This window comes from Euleptes europaea, chromosome 17, assembly GCF_029931775.1.
Source record: "Euleptes europaea isolate rEulEur1 chromosome 17, rEulEur1.hap1, whole genome shotgun sequence".
Taxonomy (NCBI): Eukaryota; Metazoa; Chordata; class Lepidosauria; order Squamata; family Sphaerodactylidae; genus Euleptes; species Euleptes europaea.
Genome location: NC_079328.1, coordinates 11,027,483 through 11,050,081, shown reverse-complemented (window position 1 = coordinate 11,050,081; position 22,599 = coordinate 11,027,483). Strand labels below are relative to the sequence as shown.

At 47.4% G+C, this 22,599-nt stretch overlaps 3 protein-coding genes across 3 annotated transcripts in view; 2 read left to right on the top strand and 1 right to left on the bottom strand.

Annotated features, from left to right (window-relative positions):
* Positions 1-570, bottom strand: part of APBB3 (amyloid beta precursor protein binding family B member 3) — a 28,370-nt gene extending 27,800 nt beyond the window's left edge. Inside the window, exon 1 of the mRNA XM_056862633.1 lies at positions 509-570. Coding sequence (XP_056718611.1) covers positions 509-557 — 49 coding nt within the window. The 5' untranslated portion in view covers positions 558-570. The remainder of the gene's footprint in view (positions 1-508) is intronic.
* A 4,831-nt stretch (positions 571-5,401) lies between these two features.
* On the top strand, positions 5,402-9,599 carry LOC130488941 (SLC35A4 upstream open reading frame protein-like). Its single transcript, XM_056862632.1, has 3 exons — positions 5,402-5,445; positions 8,973-9,071; positions 9,402-9,599. The coding sequence occupies exons 1-3, from the start codon at positions 5,431-5,433 to the stop codon at positions 9,597-9,599; spliced, it is 312 nt and encodes a 103-aa protein (XP_056718610.1). The 5' UTR covers positions 5,402-5,430.
* Positions 9,600-10,206: 607 nt separating this feature from the next.
* Positions 10,207-11,178, top strand: LOC130489012 (probable UDP-sugar transporter protein SLC35A4). Its single transcript, XM_056862717.1, has one exon. The coding sequence runs from the start codon at positions 10,207-10,209 to the stop codon at positions 11,176-11,178; it is 972 nt and encodes a 323-aa protein (XP_056718695.1).
* The last annotated feature ends 11,421 nt before the right edge of the window (positions 11,179-22,599 follow it).

Genomic DNA, 22,599 nt, shown 5'->3' with positions numbered 1-22,599 from the left:
CCAGGCGCTGGTCCTGAGCGAGGGAGGGGGGTGCAAAAGCAAGGGCGGCGGATCGGGGGGCAAAGGTGGGAGGGGAGACCTGAACTGCTTTGACATTGACAGTGCGACCCTAAGAATCAATTTCCCGGGAGCAAGCGCCACTGAATAGACCTGAGTCGGAGTCGGAGTAGACCTGCTTTGGCTCGCTCTCCAAGCGCCTGGCATAGGGCTGCCCCTCCGAACTCGCAGCTCCGGGGCACAACAAGCAGCCGCGGGTGGCTTCCAACGGGGGAGGGAAAGGGGGGCCCTTTAACCCTCTCCTCGCCGCTGGGGCGTCCGTCCCACCCACCCCCCAAATCCTCTCCCCCACCCCCCAGATGAGGATCTCCCCCCCCCTGGAAAGCGACGGAGCTACCGCGGGGGAAACCAGCCCCTTCCTGTCGAAGGGAAGGGGAAGGGCGAAGCGGGGAGGGGTGGGGGGCCTCGGCCCGCAGGACCCCCGCCCCGCTGTCCCCGGGGCGGCTCTCACCGTCGCAGTTGACCAGGATGATGGCCAGCATGTAGTCCTTGCCCAGCATGGCCTCGGCAGCCGCGGAGCCCCGGGCGGGCGGCGAGCGAGGGCAGCAGGGATGCTCTGCCGGAGGGCGGGGCGGAGGCGGGGCGGGAGTCCTGGGGCGAGAACGCGCGGCCGCTGCAGCCTCCTTCCTTCCCTTTTCCAGCCAGGGTCCAGCCAGGATCGAACGCACGGACGTTCGAAGAACGTTCAGCCAGGATCGAACGCACGAACGTTCTTCCCTGTTCCAGCCAGGATTCAGCCAGGATCGAACGCACGAACGTTCTTCGAACGTTCGTGCGTTCGATCCTGGCTGAATCCTGGCTGGAACAGGGAAGAACGTTCGTGCGTTCGATCCTGGCTGGACCCTGGCTGGAACAGGGAAGGAAGGAGGCTGCAGCGGCCGCGCGTTTTCGCCCAATAACAGCATTACCTTCCTTTCGCACTTCTGCATCTCACATCTGATTCTTAAACATTCTTCCGTAAGTCTTCTACCATTTCACTAATTCCACACCTTCTGTTCTGTTCTGTACCCCGGAAAAAAAAAATCAAGGAGGATAACAATAATTAAAAATAATAGAGAGCCGCAAATCCCAGGCAAAACCTCCCATGCCTAAGTGGCCCCGGGTGGGTCGAGTCGCCTACAATCCAGCGTCTTTTCCCTTTCCTTTATCCCTTAGAACAGTGGTTCCCAACCTTTTTTTTGACCAGGGACCACTAGGACTTTTTTGTTCGGTGCAGGGACCCCAAGGTTCAAAATAAAAATCCCGAGCATTTGAAAATAAACTTTAATCATAACTGTGAGTTAAACATTCAGCTTAGAATAATATTTGAATATATATTTTATAATAGAGAGCTTTTAATTGAAAATATTAATTTATTATGGGTTTATAACTTTGTTTCGCGGACCTTAGTTTAGTTCTCGCGGACCCCTGGGGGTCCATGGAGCCCTGGTTGGGAACCAGTGGCTTAGAAGCTCCTTGATCCATTGATCTTGAGCAGCATATATCTAGTGTTGGAGGGATATCAGGACTGAAACAAATCTGGCCGCTGACAATGTAGCCTTGGGGTCCCTGTCGCTTAGTAAAAAGCATTATGTCAGTCACAGAGGCATTGGATTTGTATGTTAAAAGGGGGGAAATATAATGCGATCGAAGTTCCTCCTAAACGCGACGTTGCAAAAGGGCATGGGCTAGTGAGTCAATAGAGCCAGAAGAGCAAGGGCAGATCCTGTCTGAGTATGGTATATTCAGAATTCTGCCCTGCATTACATGGTGTCTTTTTGGAGTGACACCTGCCACCAGGGCCTGGGCCAGTCTCTTTTGCGCCCTGGGCAAGGCTAACTACTTGTGCCCCCACCCCACCCCGCCACTGCTAACCAGTTTTCAAAAACAGCTGTCTTGTAGAAAAAATAAAAGCGTTATAATTAATGATATTCCATAGCACTGTTGTGGTACTTATCTGAAAATATGAAAAAAATTATAAATTGTCCGGTGCATTTTTTCAAGAAACTCATCTGTTTCAAACGGTGCCCCTCAGGCCAGTTCTGCGCCCCTCTGAGGTCTGCGCCCATGGCGACCGCCTAGTTCTCCCCTGCCTGCCACTCGCAGTCCTTCCTCTGGGGCTCCGAGGCAGCCTCTGAGCCCCACGGAGACTCTCTTCTGCACACACTCTCTGGGCACAGAGGATTGGAGGCCCGGGCCTAGGCAAGTCCTCCCGGGTTCAAAGGCCTTGCTCTCAAGTCAGCGTGCGCTGGGTTGCACCTGTATAGCGCGATCCTATCAGCCAAGTCAGTATTGTCTACTCAGACCGGCAGCGGCTCTCCAGGGTCTCAGGCAGGTCTTTCATGTCACCTACTTGCCTAGCCCCTTTAACTGGAGGTGCCAGGGATTGAACCCTTCTGCTTGCCAAGCAGATGCTCTACAAACTGAGCCACAGCCCCTCCCCTTGGGGTCATTAGTGCTGTATAAAGCTTATTGGAAGTAGGATCCAAGCTCTGTAATTTCTGTACTCTTCATATGTCATGTGAATGCTGATGCCATGCTTATGTTTCTTTCCAGTGATTCCAGACATCTAATCTCCTAATGCTTTGGTTACTGAATGACCCATTTTGTGAACTGCACTGACTCACTAAGCGTAAAATGCCTTGAGTCCCACTGAAAGGGGTGGACTATAAATAACAAACAAATAAATGTTGCTTGCTGTAAGTCGCATTCTACTGTGTAATGTTGCATCATTTAATGCGTCCTGTCAATACGCCTATTCTGCTTCAGTTCTGTTTGATGGGATGTCCCATCCCGTTGATTGGTTGTATTGACTCACTCTGCGCAATCCGCCTGGAGTCCCAGCGAGAAAAGGTGGACTATAAATAATGCAAATAAATTAATAAATGTCCGTGAGGGGGGAGGAAGCATTCAACAAACAGGAAAGAGGAGCCATAGATGAGAAGACGCCCACGAGGAAGAAGCAGATCTGCCCACAGAACTGGGCACCCCTTCCTAGCTGGACTTGTTCTGCCGGTGGCCAGACACGTGTGCAGAAGGGTGGCGGGGGGGAGACGCAGAATACTCCCTCCCTGAATTCATTTCGGAGCATCGTGTAGATCTAGGAGTGGGAAGGCGGGGGGAGTCGGTTCCTGTTATTCGGCTGCAAGAATTTGGTGGCGCTCCAAGATCCAGCATGTTTAATGTGGGGGAAGGAAGCGCTTCGTGCCCCTTATGAAGAAGAAGAGTTGGTTTCTATATGCCAGCTTTCTCTACCACTTAAGGAAGACTCAAACTGGCTTACAATCATCTCTTCCTTACAACAAAACCCTGTGAGGAAGGTGAGGCTGAGAGAATGCGACTAGCCCAAGGTCCCCCAGCTGGCTTCATGTGTAGGAGCGGGGAAACCGACCCAGTTCACATGAGCCTCCGCCACTCATGTGGAGGAGTGGGGAATCAAACCCGGCTCTCCAGATCAGAGTCCACAGCTCCAAACCACTGCTTTTAACCACTGAACCACACTGGTTTTTATATGCCGACTTTCTCTACCACTTAAGGGAGAATCAAAGCAGCTTACAATCCCCTCCCCACAACAGACACCCTGTGAGGTAGGTGGGGCTGGGAGAGCTCTAAGAGAACTGTGACTAGCCGAAGGGCACCCAGCTGGCTTCGTGTGTAGGAGCAAGGAAACAAATCCAGTTCACCAGATTAGCCTCAGCCGCTCCTGTGGAGGAGTGCGGGGGATCAAACCCGGCTCTCCAGATCAGAGTCCCCCACTCCAAGCAACCGATCTGGTTTTTTTGAGTCACCAGGATCTGTTGTTAAGGCTAAATTAACCAGCGCCTCCAAGGCCCGAGCGGCCCTCTCCTCGGCGGCTCCTCCGGCAGCGGCACTTCCCACCCCTCGAGGGTCGTACAGAAGCGTCGCTCCCTCGGCCTCTGTCCCCACCTTTGGGCGAAAACGCACGGGGGTGGTGTGAGGTTCTTCAGCCGACCTTGGCAATCCCAAAAAGCCACTCGCTCAGACAGGCAGGTCTAAAGCAGGTAAACGTTTATTTAGGAGCCGCAGGTACAACATGAGCAATCCACGGTTTCAAAGCTGCTCATGGCGAACCAAACTACAAAGCATAGTTTTAAGCATAGAGTCATCCCAGGTGCAGAACCAAGCGGCCTGGGAGTTAGGAGATAACAGTGTGCCTGGTGGGAAGTAGGGAGTCAGCGAGCGATAATACTGAAGTGCCTGCAGAGACTCAAGGTCAGAGAAGGGGGAAAGGAAAGGAGCGGATACAGCATAATGAAACAAAACCAAAATAATACTGGAACAGAGATGGGCCTAACTCATGTCAAGAGTCTGCCTGGACAGCCAGACTCCCGGCGGTTTGAACACCGCAGAGAAACAAAGCTAGAGACACATGAACCGCAAACAATGAATACACTTGAACAGAAATAAGCATGGCGCTTGGCATGGTTCTTGACAGGTGGGGGTTTGCCTGGGATTTACCGCTCTCTGGATGCACATTGCACCCCAGCCACATTCTCAGGACTCAATCACAAGCCCCCGTGCAGAGTTTTGAGGATTCAGATGGGGGAAATGTGCATCTAAAAGGTAAAGGTCCCCTGGGCAAGCACCGGGCCATTCCTGACCCACGGGGTGACGTCACATCCCGACGTTTCCAAGGCAGACTTTGTTTGCGGGGTGGTTTGCCAGTGCCTTCCCCAGTCATCTTCCCTTTACCCCCAGCAAGCTGGGTACTCATTTGACCCACCTCGCAAGGCTGGAAGGCGGAGTCAACCTTGGGCCGGGTACCTGAAACCGACTTCCGTCGGGATCGAACTCAAGCCGTGAGCAGAGCTTTGGACTGCAGTACTGCAGCTGACCACTCTGCGCCACGGGGCTCTTTAATGTGCGTCTAGAGAGCGGCAAATCCCAGGCAAACCCCCCCCTCTCCCCCCGGTGCGTTTTCGCCCTTAAATCTTGCCGCCGGTGATATAAGAAATATAATGAATTAGAATTTAAATGCAAAGGGGACAATTAAGTTATCAAATAGAGAGAGGAGGGGAGAGGGGAAGTCAATGAAACACCAGCATTGTTAAGGTAGTTGGTTAAGAAAAATAATGTTTATATCATATAACAATGTTATTGAATGATGCAAATTATTGTGATGTAAAAAAATAATTTTAAAAATTAAAAATATATATATTTTTTTGCCGCCGGAAATAATTTTTTGTTGAAACCACCGCTGCGACCTCCCGGCACGCGACTGGTCTGGGGCGGCCCGACCAGCGGCGTCTTCCGACGTGACCCCAGGACGCACGTGCCGCGAACACACCGCCGGGCGAGGGACGAGGCCGGACGGCCCATGGTGCCGCGCGCGCTCCGACGGAAGCGGAAGCTCCGTCATATCCGGCCGGGAAGATGGCGGACGACAAGGTGAGGGCGGGGGCGGCGCGGAGGGTCCCGGCGCCTGCTGGCGTGGGCTGGCCGGGAGGGGGTCGCGCCGTGGGGCGGGCGGAGGGGGGGGGAGACTGACGCCTCGCCCTGGGGCAGGAAGCCCTCCAAATGAATGGGGTTGCCAACCTCCCGGCGGGGCCCGGGGGTCTCCCGAAACCGCCCTTTATCCCCAGACAACGGCGCCCCCTGGAGGTTTAGAGTGTGACCTGCAGGGTCGCCAACTTCCAGATGGTGTCTCCAAACACACAGCACGATAGAGCAAATAATTATGTTTCCTTTTGTCCCTTAGAAGCTCCTTGATCAATTGGTCTTGAGCAGCATATATCTAGTGTTGGAGGGATATAAGGACTGAAACAAATCTTGCCACTGACAATGGCAAGCATGACCCTTTCAAATCCTCATGGCAAAAAATTTTAGATGAGAAACGCGTTGTTGGGCTTCTTTCAGGATATGTTATCAGATCTTGGGAAAACTGAAGCTTTTGCCAAAATTAAAAAGCGCATTAAAGAGCTCGATTATAACAGCACTACTTTTCGTGCTTGTCGCGTCTGTTCATCCCAGTTCTTCGGAATACCCCCTCCACGGGGTCTGCCTGCCTATACATATTATCTGACAACTCCTCGTCTCTGTAGAGCTTTTTGCTTGGCTAGATTGAATGATAACCCTTCTATGGTAATGTAGGGCAGAATTCTGAATATACCATAATTATGTTTCAACAAATAAACCTACACGTGACCTAATATCTGCAAAATCTACAAATCTATCCCTAGGGTACCATCTGTGAAACAGAAATGCACCTGATAATTCGCAGCGGGTAGCCGTGCTAGTCTGTCTGCAGTAGTAGAAAAGGGCAAGAGTCCAGTAGCACCTTAAAGACTAACAAACATATTTTCTGTAGTAGACAAGGGCAAGAGTCCAGTAGCACCTTAAAGACTAACACAAATATTTTCTGTAGTAGAAAAGAGCAAGAGTCCAGTAGCACCTTAAAGACGTAACAAAAATATTTTCTAGTAGAAAAGGGCAAGAGTCCAGTAGCACCTTAAAGACTAACACAAATATTTTCTAGTAGAAAAGGGCAAGAGTCCAGAGCGCCTTAAAGACTAACACAAATATTTTCTGGCAGGGTATGAGCTTTTGTGAGCCACAGCTTCAGTTTCCAAGGCAGACTCTTGTTTACGGTAGTAGAAAAGAGCAAGAGTCCAGTAGCACCTTAAAGTAGCACCTTAAAGACTAACAAAAATATTTTCTGGCAGGGTCTGAGCTTTCGTGAGTCATGAAAGCTCAGACCCTGCCAGAAAATATTTTTGTTAGTCTTTAAGGTGCCACTGGACTCTTGCTCTTTTCTAAAAACGCATCTGGTATGAAACAAAAATGCATTGATACTTCGCTCTTACCATATCCCTTTTTTGTTTCATAGATGGTACCATAGGGATAGATTTGTAGATTTTGCTGATATTAGGTTTTATTTGTTGAAATGTATTTTAATTATTTGCTTTATCGTGCTGTGTGTTTGGGATTCAGTTCACACTTTCTCAGCACGGGTAATTTATTTGTTTTGAACTTCCACACGGTGGCTGGAGACCTCCCAGAATTACAGCTGAACTCCAGGCAATAGAGATTGGCTCCCCTGGAGGAAATGAAAGCTTTGGAAGTTAGGCTTGATGGAATTATGTCCCCACTGAGCTACCTCCCCAAATTATGCCTTCCCCAAATCTCCAGGAATTTCCCAAACCAGAGTTGGCAACCCTGACTTGGTGGCAATAGACCCTGCTGGGGGTCTTTCACCAGGACACACACACACACACACACACACACCATCTTCAGGAATTTTCCTGTTTGAGATGGCAAGCCTATGTCAAAATGAGCCTAAGAGGTCAGGGTCAAAAACTGCCAGGCATTGGTGCCTTCTCCCAGCCTAACCCTGCACTAAGATTGGGCTAGACAAAGTGCAGGGGGCCTTTTCAGGTGTAACATCCTGTTTGGGTTTCATGGAGTTTGAGTTTAAAAGTATCAATTTATTGCGGTTTTGTAGTTTTAGGGTAGTTGTGTTTTCAGCTTTAATGGCAGTGAGCCAAGTTGGGTATCAAAGCAGACAAGAAAAATATTAAATACATGTAAAACCAGGAAGTCTGAACAGCCTGTATTGTCATATCTTTTGCTTATATAACTTGTATTGAAAATTGCTAAAATTTACAGGCATGTATACCCTTGGTTTAGGTAAACATTTGCTCTTTGCTTGTCACCAGAATGTTCTACCTTCCAGAAAATTAAATCGAAAGACATGTGTCATTATCCTCCCCAGGAACTGACCAGCACAGCTACTCAAGCATTTTGTTTTATTGTCCAAACAAATCAATATATCTAATTCTCAACATGGCCATATCTGTGAATACTTACATTCAGAGACTGGAGCCATGAACCGATAGGACAGATCTTTCTACAAAAGTTTTTAAAAATGTCCCAGGTTTGTAGAAAAATTTGTAATAATAATAAAAAAAACCCCTTGGGTTTTAAACCCACCAAAATGACAGAGAAAAGATCTGTAGCTTTAAGAAACAAATATTTTCAATGGCTGTTGCTAGATAACCATAACAGTATTGCTAACATTCAAGCTTTGTTTTCTGTCAGTAAAAGGTAAGGGGAAGGGCCAGGGTTGTTTTGGCTTCTAAGGGATGATTTACCAGAGCCAGGCCCTGCAACAGTCACCTGGCGACTTGACCTGACTTACATGACTCACCCAGGATTGGCTGCTTGGTACTGTTCAACACCACCAACACCCCAGCCAGTGTGTATTGGTTCGAGTTTCAGACTAGGATCTGTAAGACCCAGATTTGAATCACTACTGTGCTGTGAAAGCTCACAGGATGACCTTGGACAAGATACATGCTTCTGATCTAACCTATTTCACAGAGTTGGGAGAACAGGAGAACGATGTAAGCTGCTTTGGGTCCCCATTGGGGAGAAAGTGGGGTGTAAATGAAGTAAATAATATAGATGGAGTAGGCAGATTGACTGGTGGGTTGGAAGAAGAGAAGAAAGCAGGGAAAGAGGGAGAGAGTATGGGGGCTGCCAGCAGGAAGGGAAGAGGAACTAGTGGAGGAAGGAATACAGGGGGAATGAGATACCCCCGACAAGTCCTTGCAGGTCCCCTACTTGTACAAAATATTATATACTTAATAGATAAAACCGAGTGACAGTTTTTCATTTATAGACATTCTATCCAACATTTGATTAACATTTGGCAACTAATCCGTGTATGAACTCGGTTTCCTACGTTTTAATAGCATATCAGTAAGTTTCTTTGTGCAGCAACAAATATCCAATTTCTTAGGATAGGGTCAGGAACCTCAGAGTGGAAATATCTGAAGTGGTCTTTTGGTATGGCAGTGCTAGTGGCAAGAGAAATAGACTGCTTGTATTTTTATCACTTTTCCTTCTGTAACAAAGATACTAAAATGCATGTTTGCGTGCAATTTGCAATATGGAATTTTGTTTCCAATATATAGGACTCTCTGCCAAAGCTGAAGGATCTCGCTTTTTTGAAGGATCAGTTGGCGAATTTGCAACGAAAAGTGGAAAATGAGGTACAGGCTGGAGTAGGACAGGTAAAAGGGGGAACTCCTTAATTATTTATTTGTAGAATTTTTTTAAATCTGTGTTTTGCTACATTTTATAAGTCTGTGAGCCCAGTAACTTATTCAAGTGGAACATAATAGTATTTCCAGTAAAACCCCAGTATTTTATTTAGTATGCCACACTTGGAGAATACTGAGGCTGTATGTGTGGTCCCCTATCTCTTGGTTACAAGATTATACCAGCTCCAATAATGTAATCTGGTATTTTAGGGAATCAGATGAACCATGAGAACATGCCCCAATTTAAATTTTTGTTGTTCAGATCACTGTCTGATCTGCTTGTTTTTGCTTTTCTTACAGGAAGGTTCCTTGCTAGCATCTCCGTTTCTCAAAGGGTTCCTTGCTGGGTATGTTGTAGCCAAACTGCGCTCTTCAGCAGTCCTGGGATTTTTAGTGGGGACTTGTTCTGGAGTGTATGCTGCTCAAAACTATGCAATCCCTAATGTAGAGAAGACAATCAAAGAGTTCTTCAGGTCATTCAGGAAAGGGCCAGACTAGAAGACTCTCCTTCATGTAGAGGTGCACTCCAAAAACTCCTCTTCGTATTTTAGAATTTCTAGACAATTTCATTGCTTCAAAGGCATTTGGTTTCTTTGGCTCCCATCTCAGCATTCCTGTCCACTGGAAATGTTTTATATCGGGCGAGTGTGAAATTTCAGCAGGTCTGATTATAATTATGTTCGGGCATCGTATCATGCAAGTGGTAGTTTCAGCTTCAGCCAAGCTGGGGTGCTTCCAGACTATCATCTCAGACAGCTGCGTTTCTTTTCTGTGACGCGCTTGCCTTTGGTGTCCACTGAACCGAAGGACCGCTGTTATTGCTGCTGCTGGCTCTAGAAACTGCCTCATACCCTGGGCTCAGGAAATGCAGTTTGCGTAGTTCACATGTGAGGTCAATTATCTCCCTAATCATGTGCAAGTATTCAAGTATTATATCCAAATGTGACTGACTGGTTTATGACTTACTGACTTGATTCATTGGGCATGTAATGTATGTCCTCCCTGGAAGATAATGTCTTTAAAAAATACCAAAACAATTCCTGTGCCATTTCCAATAAAAAAAATTAGAGACTGATTCAACCCTTGTTTCCAATGCTTGACAGAAATGTTCTTTGACGACACTTGTCGTGCTCGCAACCTGGTCAGGTCTGCTGCTACTACGGTACTTAAGAAAGCCCCGTGGGGGCTGATGCTTCTTTTGTCTGTTGTCATTTATGGCTCGCACGCTCCTCTCTTGACTCTCTGCAAGGACAATGGGAAGATCCCATTCAGTGCCTCGTCTGTGGTGGTTTTGATTGAGCTGACCAAGCTGGCGCTCTCCTTGGTTTTTCTGCTGATCTGGGATTGGAAGCAGCTCAGACTCTCCGTGTCGTGGCAACACGCAGCTCCTTTTGCTCTCTCGGCACTGTTGTATGCAGCCAACAACAACTTGGTGGTCCACATGCAGCTGTTCATGGATCCCAGCACCTACCAGGTGCTGAGCAACTTGAAAATCGGCAGCACGGCCCTCCTTTACAGCATGTTCTTGCGCCAAAGACTCACGCCCCGTAAGTGGGCAGCCCTCTCCCTGCTGACAGCTGCTGGGGTGCTGTATACCTACGGAGGACTCCAGGATGTTCAGCGCTCTCCTGCCTCTGCCATGGAGCTGCATATCACACCCGTTGGCCTGCTGCTGATCTCTGTGTACTGCTTGATTTCTGGCCTTTCTGCCGTCTACACCGAAGTTACCTTGAAGGCCCAGGATCTGCCTCTCAACCTCCAAAACCTTTTTCTTTATTTTTTTGGTGTTTTGTTGAACGTGGCCATCCATCTGTTGAGCGCGTCGGCCACCGGGTACCTGGAGGGTTTCTCGTCGTGGGTGGTGCTAGTTATTGTCAGCCAAGCCCTGAATGGTTTGATCATGTCTGTGGTCATGAAGCACAGCAATAATATCACCAGGCTTTTTGTGATCTCCTCCTCCGTGATGGTGAATGCCCTTCTCTCTGTCCTGTTGTTCAGCCTGCACCTCACTGCCTTTTTCTTCCTTTCCGTTCTTCTCATTGGCCTGGCTGTGCACTTGTATTACGGAGTCAGATAGCTGAAGGGAAGCCACTGATGGCGGGGGAGGGGGGGGTCTGACCCTGTACTGCCTCATGCAAGTGTCAATAGTTGTGGGTATCTGATAGGCTTTCCTTCCTTGCACAGTTTCCTCAGTGTCCCCTGACTGGCTTAAAGGTACCTCTCTTGTAGACTTTCTCTCTGAACTTGGAGAAAACTTTTTAGTATACTGAGCTGTGGCCTCCACCAACCCATGCTCTGACTGATCATGGTTTTAGCTACAGGGCATGGTGCGAGGAAATGGAAGATGACTATGTAGAAGCTCATTTTCCTGGTGCCACTATGAGGAGTGCCCTGCTCCTAAGGAGGCAGGGGAGGAGAGAGCTGCCTGGTGCATTAACTTGGTTTTCTGAACGTATCCGGTGCCACCTCACAAGTGGTTGGGGAGGGGGATGTATCTTCCTTGTCCCAGTATTTTCCTGAATCTGGCTTTGAAGTATTTCCTGGATCTGATAAGGTGAACTGTCTCGGAAGCTCTTATCTTCACACCATTGTATGTGGTGTGAGGGACAAGGGAACTTTGTTATTTGACAATATCAGTATAACCACATTCATTTAGGAAAGGATCATTTGAATGAAGCTAGCAGCTTATGCGTGGAGGGTGTCTTGCTTCAACAGGTCTCTTCCTCCGAAATTCCTGATTCAGCCCAGTGTGGTGTCTGAAGTGCCTTTTAGAAATTCTATTCTGCTGTGCTTATTGTTGTGGCCTGTCCCTGAAGCAACCCGTTACTGGCAGAGAGGGCATGGGGAAACTGTGATGATCTCAGATTCCTGTAACAGGGTGTCTGAAAGAAGTTCCTTGTTGCTTTCCCTCCCTCCTTTCCCTGAAGTGTGACGTCCTTTTTAGGAGCTGAATTTGTAACCCTCTCTGGATAAGCAGCCCCATATTCCACCTGGCCTCATTATACATGACTAAATTTGCTGGTGAGGCTCTGCAAACGTCTCTTCGTCAGAATTGGGCCCTTGCTCATAGGGACTGCTCTGAGGTGCTTCCGTAGAAACAAGGATCCACATCAGATATTCTTGCGCCTTTCCTTATTCATACAGTACAGTCAGTTCTGATATCCCCATTTGTCCATTTGGGATCTTCCCTGCCCATTCTCCCACTCCTTAGCAAATGCTACAGTTTCCCCCCTCTCCTGCTGCCACCAGCTCAAGTGTTCAGAAATCTGCTCGTTAGCTTGCAGTGGGGTGGGGTGGGAGGTCTTGCTGTTCTGAGTTAACCAACTTCACGTACATGCTGTGTGTCAAAATCCAGGATGGGCAGCTCTGAACCTCATGCTGGGACTGCACTGGTTCCTTGATTGTCATTGTCACATGGGGATGGCCAGTGACCCTTGTCTACTAGTTCAGAATTACGAAGTGTTGATAGATCAGTATATGTATATGCTCAGGTTCAACTAGACTCAATTCAGTGTACCAAACAATGCCTAATCTGGATAAGAAAGATTAAACTTAATTTCCAGCTTTCTTGACTGTGTGTGTTCTTTTTGTCTTGTCACTTGTTGCGAAGGATGAGACTAAAATGCTGATGTGTACAAGGTCAGTTCTGCCATAATACAGGATAGTCTTTGTAAAGAACCTCAGCAGCAGCAGCACCAACAGAGTACCATGGTGAAAGTTGTCTACTGCACACATTTCCAGAGAAAATTTTCTGAACTAGGGCCCCAAGAAATTAAGTATATACAGGCCAAAATTTCTTGACTGGTTTTGAAAGAGCACCCTGGCTCTGCTGTCAAGTGTTCTTGGGCATTTTCCTCCAGAAAAGAAATTAAAGATCTTCTAAAATAATTTCAACTGTAGTTTAATGATACAGGAAGATGTTCTTATGCATTTAAGCTATAGGCCATGCAAGCTGAGGTAGTAGGAGGGAGACAGTGTATGCCTGCCCCTCATTACAGTTCTTTACTCAGTCTCCAGCACTGGTGGTAATGTCAGCGCACTGTCTGAAGGGCCTTTTTTGGGGTGCCTGCTCAGTCTATGATGGATTCAAAAAGGACTGGCCTAACTCAGAGAACACCGTATCTGCAAAATAGTCTCAATGTTATCGAAGCATAGAAGTCAGGATGGCTTGGATTAACTTCACTGGGGCCAGAGGATGGGGACACGTTGGTTGGAGGAGTACAGCTACCACATCTGTGTTCGACCCTTCTCCTTCCTGACCTGTTGCATCAAGCTGGAAGGGATTTGCCAGGTAGGTTTAGAAAGTAACGATAGTTTCACTGAAGGAGGAAATCGTCCTGATTGAGGTAGTTTTGAAGCCTCCCTCAAAGAAGCAAAGCCTGGACCTGAAGAATTTGGACAACCATCAGTTGATGGTGAATATCCTTATTTTGGGTAAGGTCTTCAAGTGAAGAGAGCCAGCATGGTGTAGTGGTTAAGAGTGGTGGACTCTTATCTGGAGAACCAGGTTCGATTCCCTATTGCTCCACATAAAGCCTGCTGGGTGACCTTGGGCCAGTCAAGAGTTCTCTCAGAACTCTCTCAGCCCGCACAGAGGGAGGCCATGGCGAACCACCTCCAAACATCTCTTCCCTTGAAAACCCCTACAGGGTCACCATAAGTCAGCTGTGACTTGATGGCAAAATCACAGAGATTTAAGTGAGAAGTGACTGGTTGTTTATGAATGGGTACTTTCATGTTTGTCCCCAGTCTGACTCAGTTTTTCCTTGAAGTTATGCATGAGTTTTCCATCCATTAGAGATAACCTCACACCCAGCTCTAGCAAATCCCGGGTCTTCCAGTTCCTGTAATAGCTCGATTCTTCTATCTCCCCTGAGATCAGCCTGGGTGAAATCTCCATGCATAAGCCAAAGCATGCAACAGGGGAGTTGAGTGGGTGACATTTCTCTCACAGAGAAACCTGGGGAGGCTGGCAGCCAATTACAAAGTAGCATTTCAAGGGGTGGGGCTCAAATGCTTCCTGATTTCTCTGAATTCTTTCTGAGCAGACTCACACAAGAAAGGATTTTTAAAAGACGCTTGGTTTCTCCCCCACCCCCCACCCTATTCCTTTTAGAGAGCTCCATTTTTGAAAAGGTTTGTAAAACAGTAGTTGGTTTTCCTCCAGGGGGAGAGGAGAAATGGACATTTCTTTCACAGAAAGCACTACAGCCAGTTACAAAGCAGCGTTTCAAGGGGTGGGGACTCAAATGCTTCCTGATTTGAGCTTGGTGACTGCTGGTGCATAGATTTGGAACAGAAATGTGTGGGTCGAGTGACCTTCAAGCCCCAGGTAAAACTCCCATGCATAAATGACTGATGTCTGTTAAGCTTTTTCATGTAAACTTAATATCTCAACCCGTTTCAGTCCATTGGTTCTTGTAGGTTATCCGGGCTGTGTAACCTACAAGAACCACTGAGAGAGACAGCACTCCAGAGAGACACTGTCCTTCAGTGTTACTCCTCTGAAGATGCCTGCCACAGCTGCTGGCGAAACGTCAGGAAAGAAAATACCAAGACCACGGTTACACAGCCCTGATAACCTACAAGTTACCAATGAACTCTGACCGTGAAAGCCTTCGACAACACATTTCAGTCCAGTTTCTGCCCTGGTTTTGGGACTGGAACTACTGTAGTCACCCTGACAGATGCCCACTACAGGGATGGACCCCGGGGAACTGCTACCCTCTTGATTCTCCTGGACATCTCAGTGGTCTTTGGTATCATCAGCCATGGTATCCTTCTTACTCCTACCAGCTTACTGAGATGGGTATTGTGGGAACTTGGTTCAGTTCTGTCTAGAGGGCTGAGTCAGAAAGTGGTGTTGAGCACTGCTGCATTCAGTCAGCACAATAAACCACATTTTATTAACCATGGTTTGTGTTTTCTGAATGAAGGCTGTCCAACAAATTGATTTATTGCTGTGTACTAAACTGATTTTAAACCATGGTTTGTAGTTGGCTTGCTAACTGTGGTTTGCCTAAATTATGGTATTTTCAAAGACCTGGAGAGTTTTTGCTGGAGAGTCAATGGCAGTGTTATTGAATAAGTTAAGACAGTTATTGAATAAGTTAGACAGTTTAGACATTTGGGTATACATTTTCAAAGTAACAGATGGACAACTCAACTGAAATGTGCACTTAATTTGGCCAATTGCAACACGTCTGCAGTGGAACGCTTCTTTTATGGCCAGAGTGGCCAATATGTGCCTGCGGCCATCTGTGTATTTAATGCTAAACCCATAGCTCAGCTATTATATGGGATCCCCATTTGGGTTAGCGCATTTAATCAACTTGTTGAGAAGATCCAAGCTTCTTTCTTGCATTGCACTTTGGGTGACCCAAATTGTATAGGATACTCAGCCGTGTGTTTAGAGACTAGGTTGAGTCTCAGAAACAAGAGCCCTGCTTCAGACCTTGAAATGCTTTCACTTGATGTCAGAATACTCTAATTTTGTGCATATTATGTTGTCTGTCTCTTTTAAGCAGTTGGTCATGTTAGATTTTGTGAAAATCAAGTCAATTGGCATTTCATTTGACTTGCTTTTCATATTAAGAGAAACAACAAGTTTTTAGAGTGTTGCACCAGAGGTTGTTGGGACATTGAGAGACAAACTTTGTACTCATTAGCTAACAGGGCATGTTCCCTAGTTTTGTATGATATAGTGCCTAATTATGGGGCTCCAGCTCTGTATTTTTTGCATCTCAAATCTCTGAAAATCCGCAGAGCTTTTATGCTCATAAGGTTCAATATTTTGCCTTCAGTGGTCCTTTACAAGATTCCTGAGAACTCCTCATCAGGGGAAAAAAAACACAGGGACTAGAGTTCATGAATTTTTATCTCATGTTTTCTTTCAATGTAATTTTTATACTGAGTTAAGGAACTGTTTAATTAACCCTCTTTTATGCAGGTTTAAAGGCCACCCTGATGAGTGGTTAGTTTTGCATCTTCTGTCTGACTGGAACCCTCAGATCACTAATCAGGTAGTTAGATATTTCATATCTGCCGTGAGGCTCCAGGAATTGATGGTCAATAACTCTGGATGGTTTCCTTTTTCCTTCTTCTTTAAAGTTTGATTGTTCATTTGTGTTATTTATGTTGTGCAATCTGAATGTAAAAATCCCAGTTTGTTCAGTCACACAATCCTTCTAGGCCTCCTGCATACAGAGAGGGAAGCCCGGACCAACAGCATTTCGCTGCATCCAGCTGTTGATGCTTTCTTAGGAAACTCCTCTCCTCTGCCTTTTCTCCATGATGATAACTTCATGATGAAGCAGGAATGTGCTTCAAAGACTTCAAAACCAGGAAAAGGGAGAGGTTATAAAACATCTATTTTGTTTCAGAGTTAAAAAGTTGAGGAATTCAGTGAAGCAGCCAGTAAAGGGGGGGGGGATGAAGGAAACAATATTTTGCCAAGAGAGCAAGGAGGAGGAGGCAGTTTGGCTTGGTCAAAGCTTCTCCCCACCCACTCACCCACCCACTTTCTCACATTAATTACAGGGGGATGAGGTGCATGTGTAGTGAGGCTTTGCCAGTAGCCAGGCAATACAAGGGAGCTCAGGATAACACCTGAGGATTCTGCTTGGAGGCGAGAAAGGAGGCAAGCAGCAGATGAGGATTTACGAACAAATGGTGGACTATTATGTAGGTTTGGTAGACAAATCAGGGTTTGTGCCTCAAGACACCATTTATTGTGGCACTTGAATGTAGCCAGAAGCCTGGCAGAGTTCAGTCTTGCTCCCCATACTCTTTATGACATTAAGCTGCTGGCAGTGACCATTTGGAATGAGGTGGCATCAGAACGTTAGTCATACTCCACTGTTTTCCCTTTTCAGCTGCCTTTGTATGGAGGGAGAGCTGGTTCCTGCCACCTGACTTTTTATTCCAGTGCATATCATATCAACTCTAATTAGATCAACTTTCTGATGTTAGAAGACAACATGGTCTGCTCACTTCTGGAATGTGAAATTGGGCAAAGATCTCCAAAATACGCTATCACTAAACACAATAGCCAATTCTTGTTTAGCTTTAAACACTTTATTGACTCACGTATCTATTACATTTATCAGCCATTACAAGTGGATAGAGTTAAACATGTCTGCACCACGTGCTCATTCGGAAGCATGTGCCAAATATCTGTGCAAATGAACATTTACTGAGTGTTCATTTCTTAATCAGCTTCTATGTTCACTAGATCTGATGGAATATTGTTTATTTTATAACTGTCTTCATAGTGTACCGCTGGATATAATTAGCCTTTTTTCCTGTCTTATTTACTTCATTTATGTCTTCACCTTCCTTTCCCAACAGGTACACAGAGCAGGTTACATTGTTCTCTTCTCTGTTTTATCCCACAATGAGTTAGGTGAGGCTGAATGTGACTGGCCCAGGGTTACCCAGCAAGCTTCCAGAGCACAATGATTTGAACCTGGATCTCCCAGATCCTAGTCCAGTTCTGACCACTATATCTTGCTTACTCTCTGTGTCTTGCAATGTAAACACAATGTAAACACAATTAGAAACAAGAAAGCTGATGGGGCCCTGGTGTGGCTCACAAAAATGCTGTCTTCTCAACATAGCTTTGGAGAGTTTGGTGTTTTTTCACACTGTTAACCTTTGTCTTATATTTTAGTCCACCACAACAACCAGTAAATGACCAAAATAGTGAAAACAAGGAAGGGCAGTGTGGCTAAAACCACTCAGAAGTATTTGGGTAGACAGGAGTAATTGCTTCAGGATAACAGCTCCGAGTAAACTATTTCAACTTACTCCAGCTGTATGTTAGCAGGCCCCTGGTTACTGAGGATAGCATTTCAAAAGCTGATACAATTCAAAAGAGAGAGCCCCGAGTCCTTAAAATGCGCTGTGGCTCTTGGCGCACTCCTTAAGGGGCTGGCAATCTGTCTGCGTTGCTCTGTCTGTGCCCCCCAGTTGTCTCTGGTCTCGGAGTTGCTGGTTCTGAGCGGAGAGGAGGATCACATCCTGGAGCGACCTCTGCAGCAGCTTTCGATATCTCCGTTCAAGAGTATCCAGTTGCTCTTCGGCATGTCCCTTGTAAGCCTGGAATACCTAGAGGATAAGCCCAAGGAGCTTTTAGTATGTATACGAGAGAGAGAGAGAAAGAAAGAAAGAAGGGGAGTGATTGTAATGACTGTAAGTCCTGAACAGGGATTTCTGGAGGCTGCTGAGCTTACATTTAATGTGAAATTCCCTGACCTAGTAAGTCCAACTGTGTTCTCTCTCCACTGCTATCCTGTGGAATGTAGGCAAATGCACGCCATAGATCAGGGATGGGGAACCTCAGGCCCGGGGGCCGTATGCGGCCCCTGAGGACATTTTTTGTGGCCCTCGGGAGCTCCGGGGCCCCGCCGTAGAGGCGCAGCACAGGGCGGCCCTCCCTGAGGGTGTTCCTGGGGCCACGGCTTGCAGGGGCGCTGCTGCGCCCTTTGGACCTCCTCTCGCCGCCTGACGGCTGTTGGTCAACAAGAGGAGGGGGAGGGATGCTTCCCCCAAGGCTGCCCCCTATCACCACAGCGTGCAGGAACGCTGGGGCACACTGTAAGCCCCTCTTGCTGCCTGTTGGCTGTTGAGCAGCGAGAGGGAGAGGGGAAAGAGGCCCATGGCTCCTGGCGGCAGAGCATGCGCGCAGGAGCCGATTGGGCTTCGGGGGGCCTTTTGTGGACTCTAGGGGTGGGAAGGCATGGAGCCTGGGGCCAGGTCGCGTGGGGTCGGCAGGTGTGTGTGTGAGTGTGGGGGGGAAAGGCTTTTCTCTCTCCCTCTCTTTCTGTCTCTTTCTTTGTCTGTCTCCCTCCGTCCTTTTCTTTCTCCCCCTCTTTCCATTTCTTTCTCCCTCTCTCCCTTTTCCTCTCTCTGTTTTTCTTCCTTCCTCCCTTGCCGATCAACCGTGGGCTGCACCCCCCTGGCGCCTCGTTTGCTCGGGCTTCCCGCTGGCTGCCCTCCCGCCTGGGGGGGAGAGACCATTTACATACTCAGCTACAAGTATCTGCACGCAATCAAGTAATATACTTGCAGGAGTGAACCAGCTGACAGAGGTCCTTCATCCCCTGAAGAACCTCTAATCCTTTGCTCCCAGAGGTCCTTCATCCCCTGAAGAACCTCTAATCCTTTGCTCCCATTCAGCCTTCCATTACAGCCGGGGTCTCCAACGTAGTACCCATGGGTGCCATGGCACCTGCCAACACCTTTCCTAGTGCCCCACCAAGAGGTTCTAGAAAGTGGACGGGGCAAGCAAGACTTCTGCCCAGCAAGGCTTCTGACTGGCCATTGGAGATTTGATTGGCTGTGCACATTTTTTAAAGGTTGGCTTTGGCAGCAGCTGCCATCACAGCACAAATATACTTACTGTGTGGCTGAAGGCAAACTGCGGCAGCCATTTTGTGCCTGTGCCGACCATCCTTTGTCAGAATTCCAGTGGTGCCCACAGGCTCAAAATGGTTGGGGACCCCTGCACTGGAGGGAGCAATGAAGTAGTTGTAAGATTTAGGACCCCATTTCAGGCAGTATGTTGAAGCTTTAAAGGATAAGGGACGGTTTGATATTGGGGACCCTCTGGCGACCTGCAGGATGTGCTGTTTTTGAGCTTCTGCTTCACGTAGGTGCTCCTGGTATAGCTCCTCCAGATCCCTTTCTGCCTCTGCCTGTTCCTTCTGCAGGGCCTCCAGGCGTAACGTCAGCAGGCTCTTCTCCTTCTGCCAGTGCAAGGCTTCCTGCTTTTCGGGAGGAAGCTGCCATCCAAAGAGAGAGTAACAATCACACTAGTAGCTTATATGAACGTTGAAAACTTGCTGATGTACTTTATCTTAGCAATGCAAGGATTAAGTCTGAGGAAGACAACATCGAAATGGGGTTAGAGCCGGCAGCCCGACGTTCGTCCTAATGAAGGATTACTTATTTAATTGGTTACTGCCAAGTGGTTCTCCTTCACTGAAAGGATTATGAAGATTTACAGCATCTGATAAGTCATTATTATGAAGGAGGACTTTTGAATTCTGGAGGACTAGTGATATATGTATATCTTTGATTGTTTACCATCCTGCAGATTGGTGCTAATATGTCTTAATTGCTGAGATTATGCAAATAGTTCTTGATCTATTGCCGTGCAGGAATGTACTCTGTACTTTATTATTATTATTAGTTTATTTAGATTTATAGGTCGCGCTTTTCTGGCCAAGGCATATTCAAAGAGAAAGACCATTTCAGAAAGGTGACCATGGGGCGGAGAAAAAGGAGGCCCTTGTGAAATCTGCTTAGCCACTTTTTAAAGTGCTGGGATTCTTTCATTCATCATTAGGGTTGCTAGGTACCTCTTTGCTACTGGTGGGAGGTTTGTGGGGTGGAGCCTAAGGAGGGGTTTGGGGAAAGGAGGGACTTCAATGCCATAGAGTCCAATTGCCAAAGTGGCCATTTCCTCAAGGTGAACTGATCTCTATCGGCTGGAGATCAGTTGTAATAGCAGGCGATCTCCAACCACTACCTGGAGGCTGGCAACCCTATTCACCACCCAGAAGTTTTTGTGGAAGGCTATTGTCTCACGTGGCCTTGCTGTGTGTTTCTTTTTCTGAAGAGAACTTGCTTGGTCCCATAAACATGTGGGGGGGGGGAGAGAAAAAACCAAACATACAGCAAAGTGTCCCCAGAGGAAGCCCATATTCTGTTTTTAACGCAAGTAAATATTAAAGAGTCTGCACTTTGTTTTCTAAGGAAATGGCTTTCACACAACTGCAAACCTCTCTCCCGCCAGCACCACCCTAGTGCCCGTCTCACCTTCTCTTGGCCTGCCAACTTCTCCTCTGTCCTCAGAAGCTCCTGCTGGATCAGGAGACGATGCTGCTCCTGAAGACACTGCCTCTTGGCTTTGGCTAGAGAGAACCTCACCTTGATGTCTTGCTGAGCGGCCCAGCTCTGGAAGAGAGTGACGTAGCATGCCAGTCAACTTTTAGGTTGCTTACAGAGCAAGCCTAAGCATTGAAGGCAATGGTACAAGTCTGCTTAGGATTGCATTGTTAAAGTAACACTCCCTTTGGGTTGCCCTTCTTCAATCACTGGTATAGTGGGGTTAAGAGCAGCGGACTCTAATCTGGAGAACTGGGCTCGATTCCCCACTCCTCCACATGAAGCCTGCTGGATAATCTTGGGCCAGTCACAGTTCTCTCTGAATCTCTCAGCCCCACCTACTTCACAAAGTGCCTGTTGTGGGGCAAGGGGAAGGCAAGGTGACTGTAAGCTGCTTTGAGACTCCTTAAAGGTAGAGAAAAGTGGGGTATAAAAACCAACTCTTCTTCTTGTTCAGTGCAATAAGAAATTATTTAAGTGACTTTAGCTTCCTGCAGGACTTCACTGAGTACCGTATCATACGTACACCTGCAGACTTTTTATTTTGCCGTCAAGTCAGATCTGACTTATGGGAACCCCTAGTGGGGTTTTCAAGGCAACAGACATTCAGAGGTGGTTTGCCATTGCCTGACTCCGCGTTACGACCCTGGTGTTTCCTGGAAGTTGCCCATCCAACCCTGGTGTTTCCTGGAGGTTGCCAATCCAAATACAAACTGGGTTGATCCTGCTTAGCTTTTGAGATCTGAGGAGATCAGGCTAGCCTGGGCCATCCAGGTCAGGGCACACTACAAAAGGCAATTTTTGTTTCCCTCCTGTGCCTTCAGCAGTTGGCTGAGTGCAGACATTGAACAGGTGAAACTTTTCACGCCAAAAAGACGGGGAAAGATTAATCTGTGTAGCAGGCAGCTGTCACATGCAACACCAGCCTTGCTGGAAAAATAACTACGACAACCCTTCTCTAAAACATTTCTGGTTGAGGTGAGGAATGTGACACTAGAAAGTTGATAGGCAATAGATTCAGGATGGACAGAAGGAAACCCTTCTTTACTCAGTGAGAGATTCAGTTGTGGAATTCACAACCAGTGGATGCAGTGATGGCCACAAGCATGTTTTTTTTGCTGTCAAGTCACAGCTAACTTATGGCGACCCTGTAGGGTATTCAAGGCAAGAGATGTTCAGAGGTGGTTTGCCATTGCCTGTCTCCGTGTCACACCCCTGGTATTCCTTGGAGGTCTCCCATCCAAATACTTGCCAAGGTCAAGGCTTGAGTGTGGGTGACTGGCCTAAGGACACCCAGCAAGTTTCCATGGCAGAGTGGGAATTCGAACCTGGGTTTCCCAGATCCTAGTCCGACACTTTAAACACTACACCATGCTAGTTCTCAGGCCATGAGCAAAGACAGCTTTAAAGGGGGGTTATATTCAGGGAGGACAGCTCCATCAGTGGCTACAGACTATGTTGAATAAAGGGAACCTTCTCAGCGAGAGGCAGCTAATCTCATCATACCCTTGTTAGGAGGCAGCATCAGGGGAAGGCCTTCATGGAAACTGCATTTCCAAAAAAGTGGGTGGGTGTGGGTGAGTGGGTGCATTTCTAGCAGCATGCT

Bases quoted from the DNA above. Each gene is read 5' to 3' on its own strand.
- LOC130489012 (XM_056862717.1), top strand. From the start codon at position 10,207: ATGTTCTTTGACGACACTTGTCGTGCTCGCAACCTGGTCAGGTCTGCT.
- LOC130488941 (XM_056862632.1), top strand. The intron at 9,072-9,401 runs GTAAAAGGGGGA...CTTTTCTTACAG, and splicing joins TACAGGCTGGAGTAGGACAG to GAAGGTTCCTTGCTAGCATC.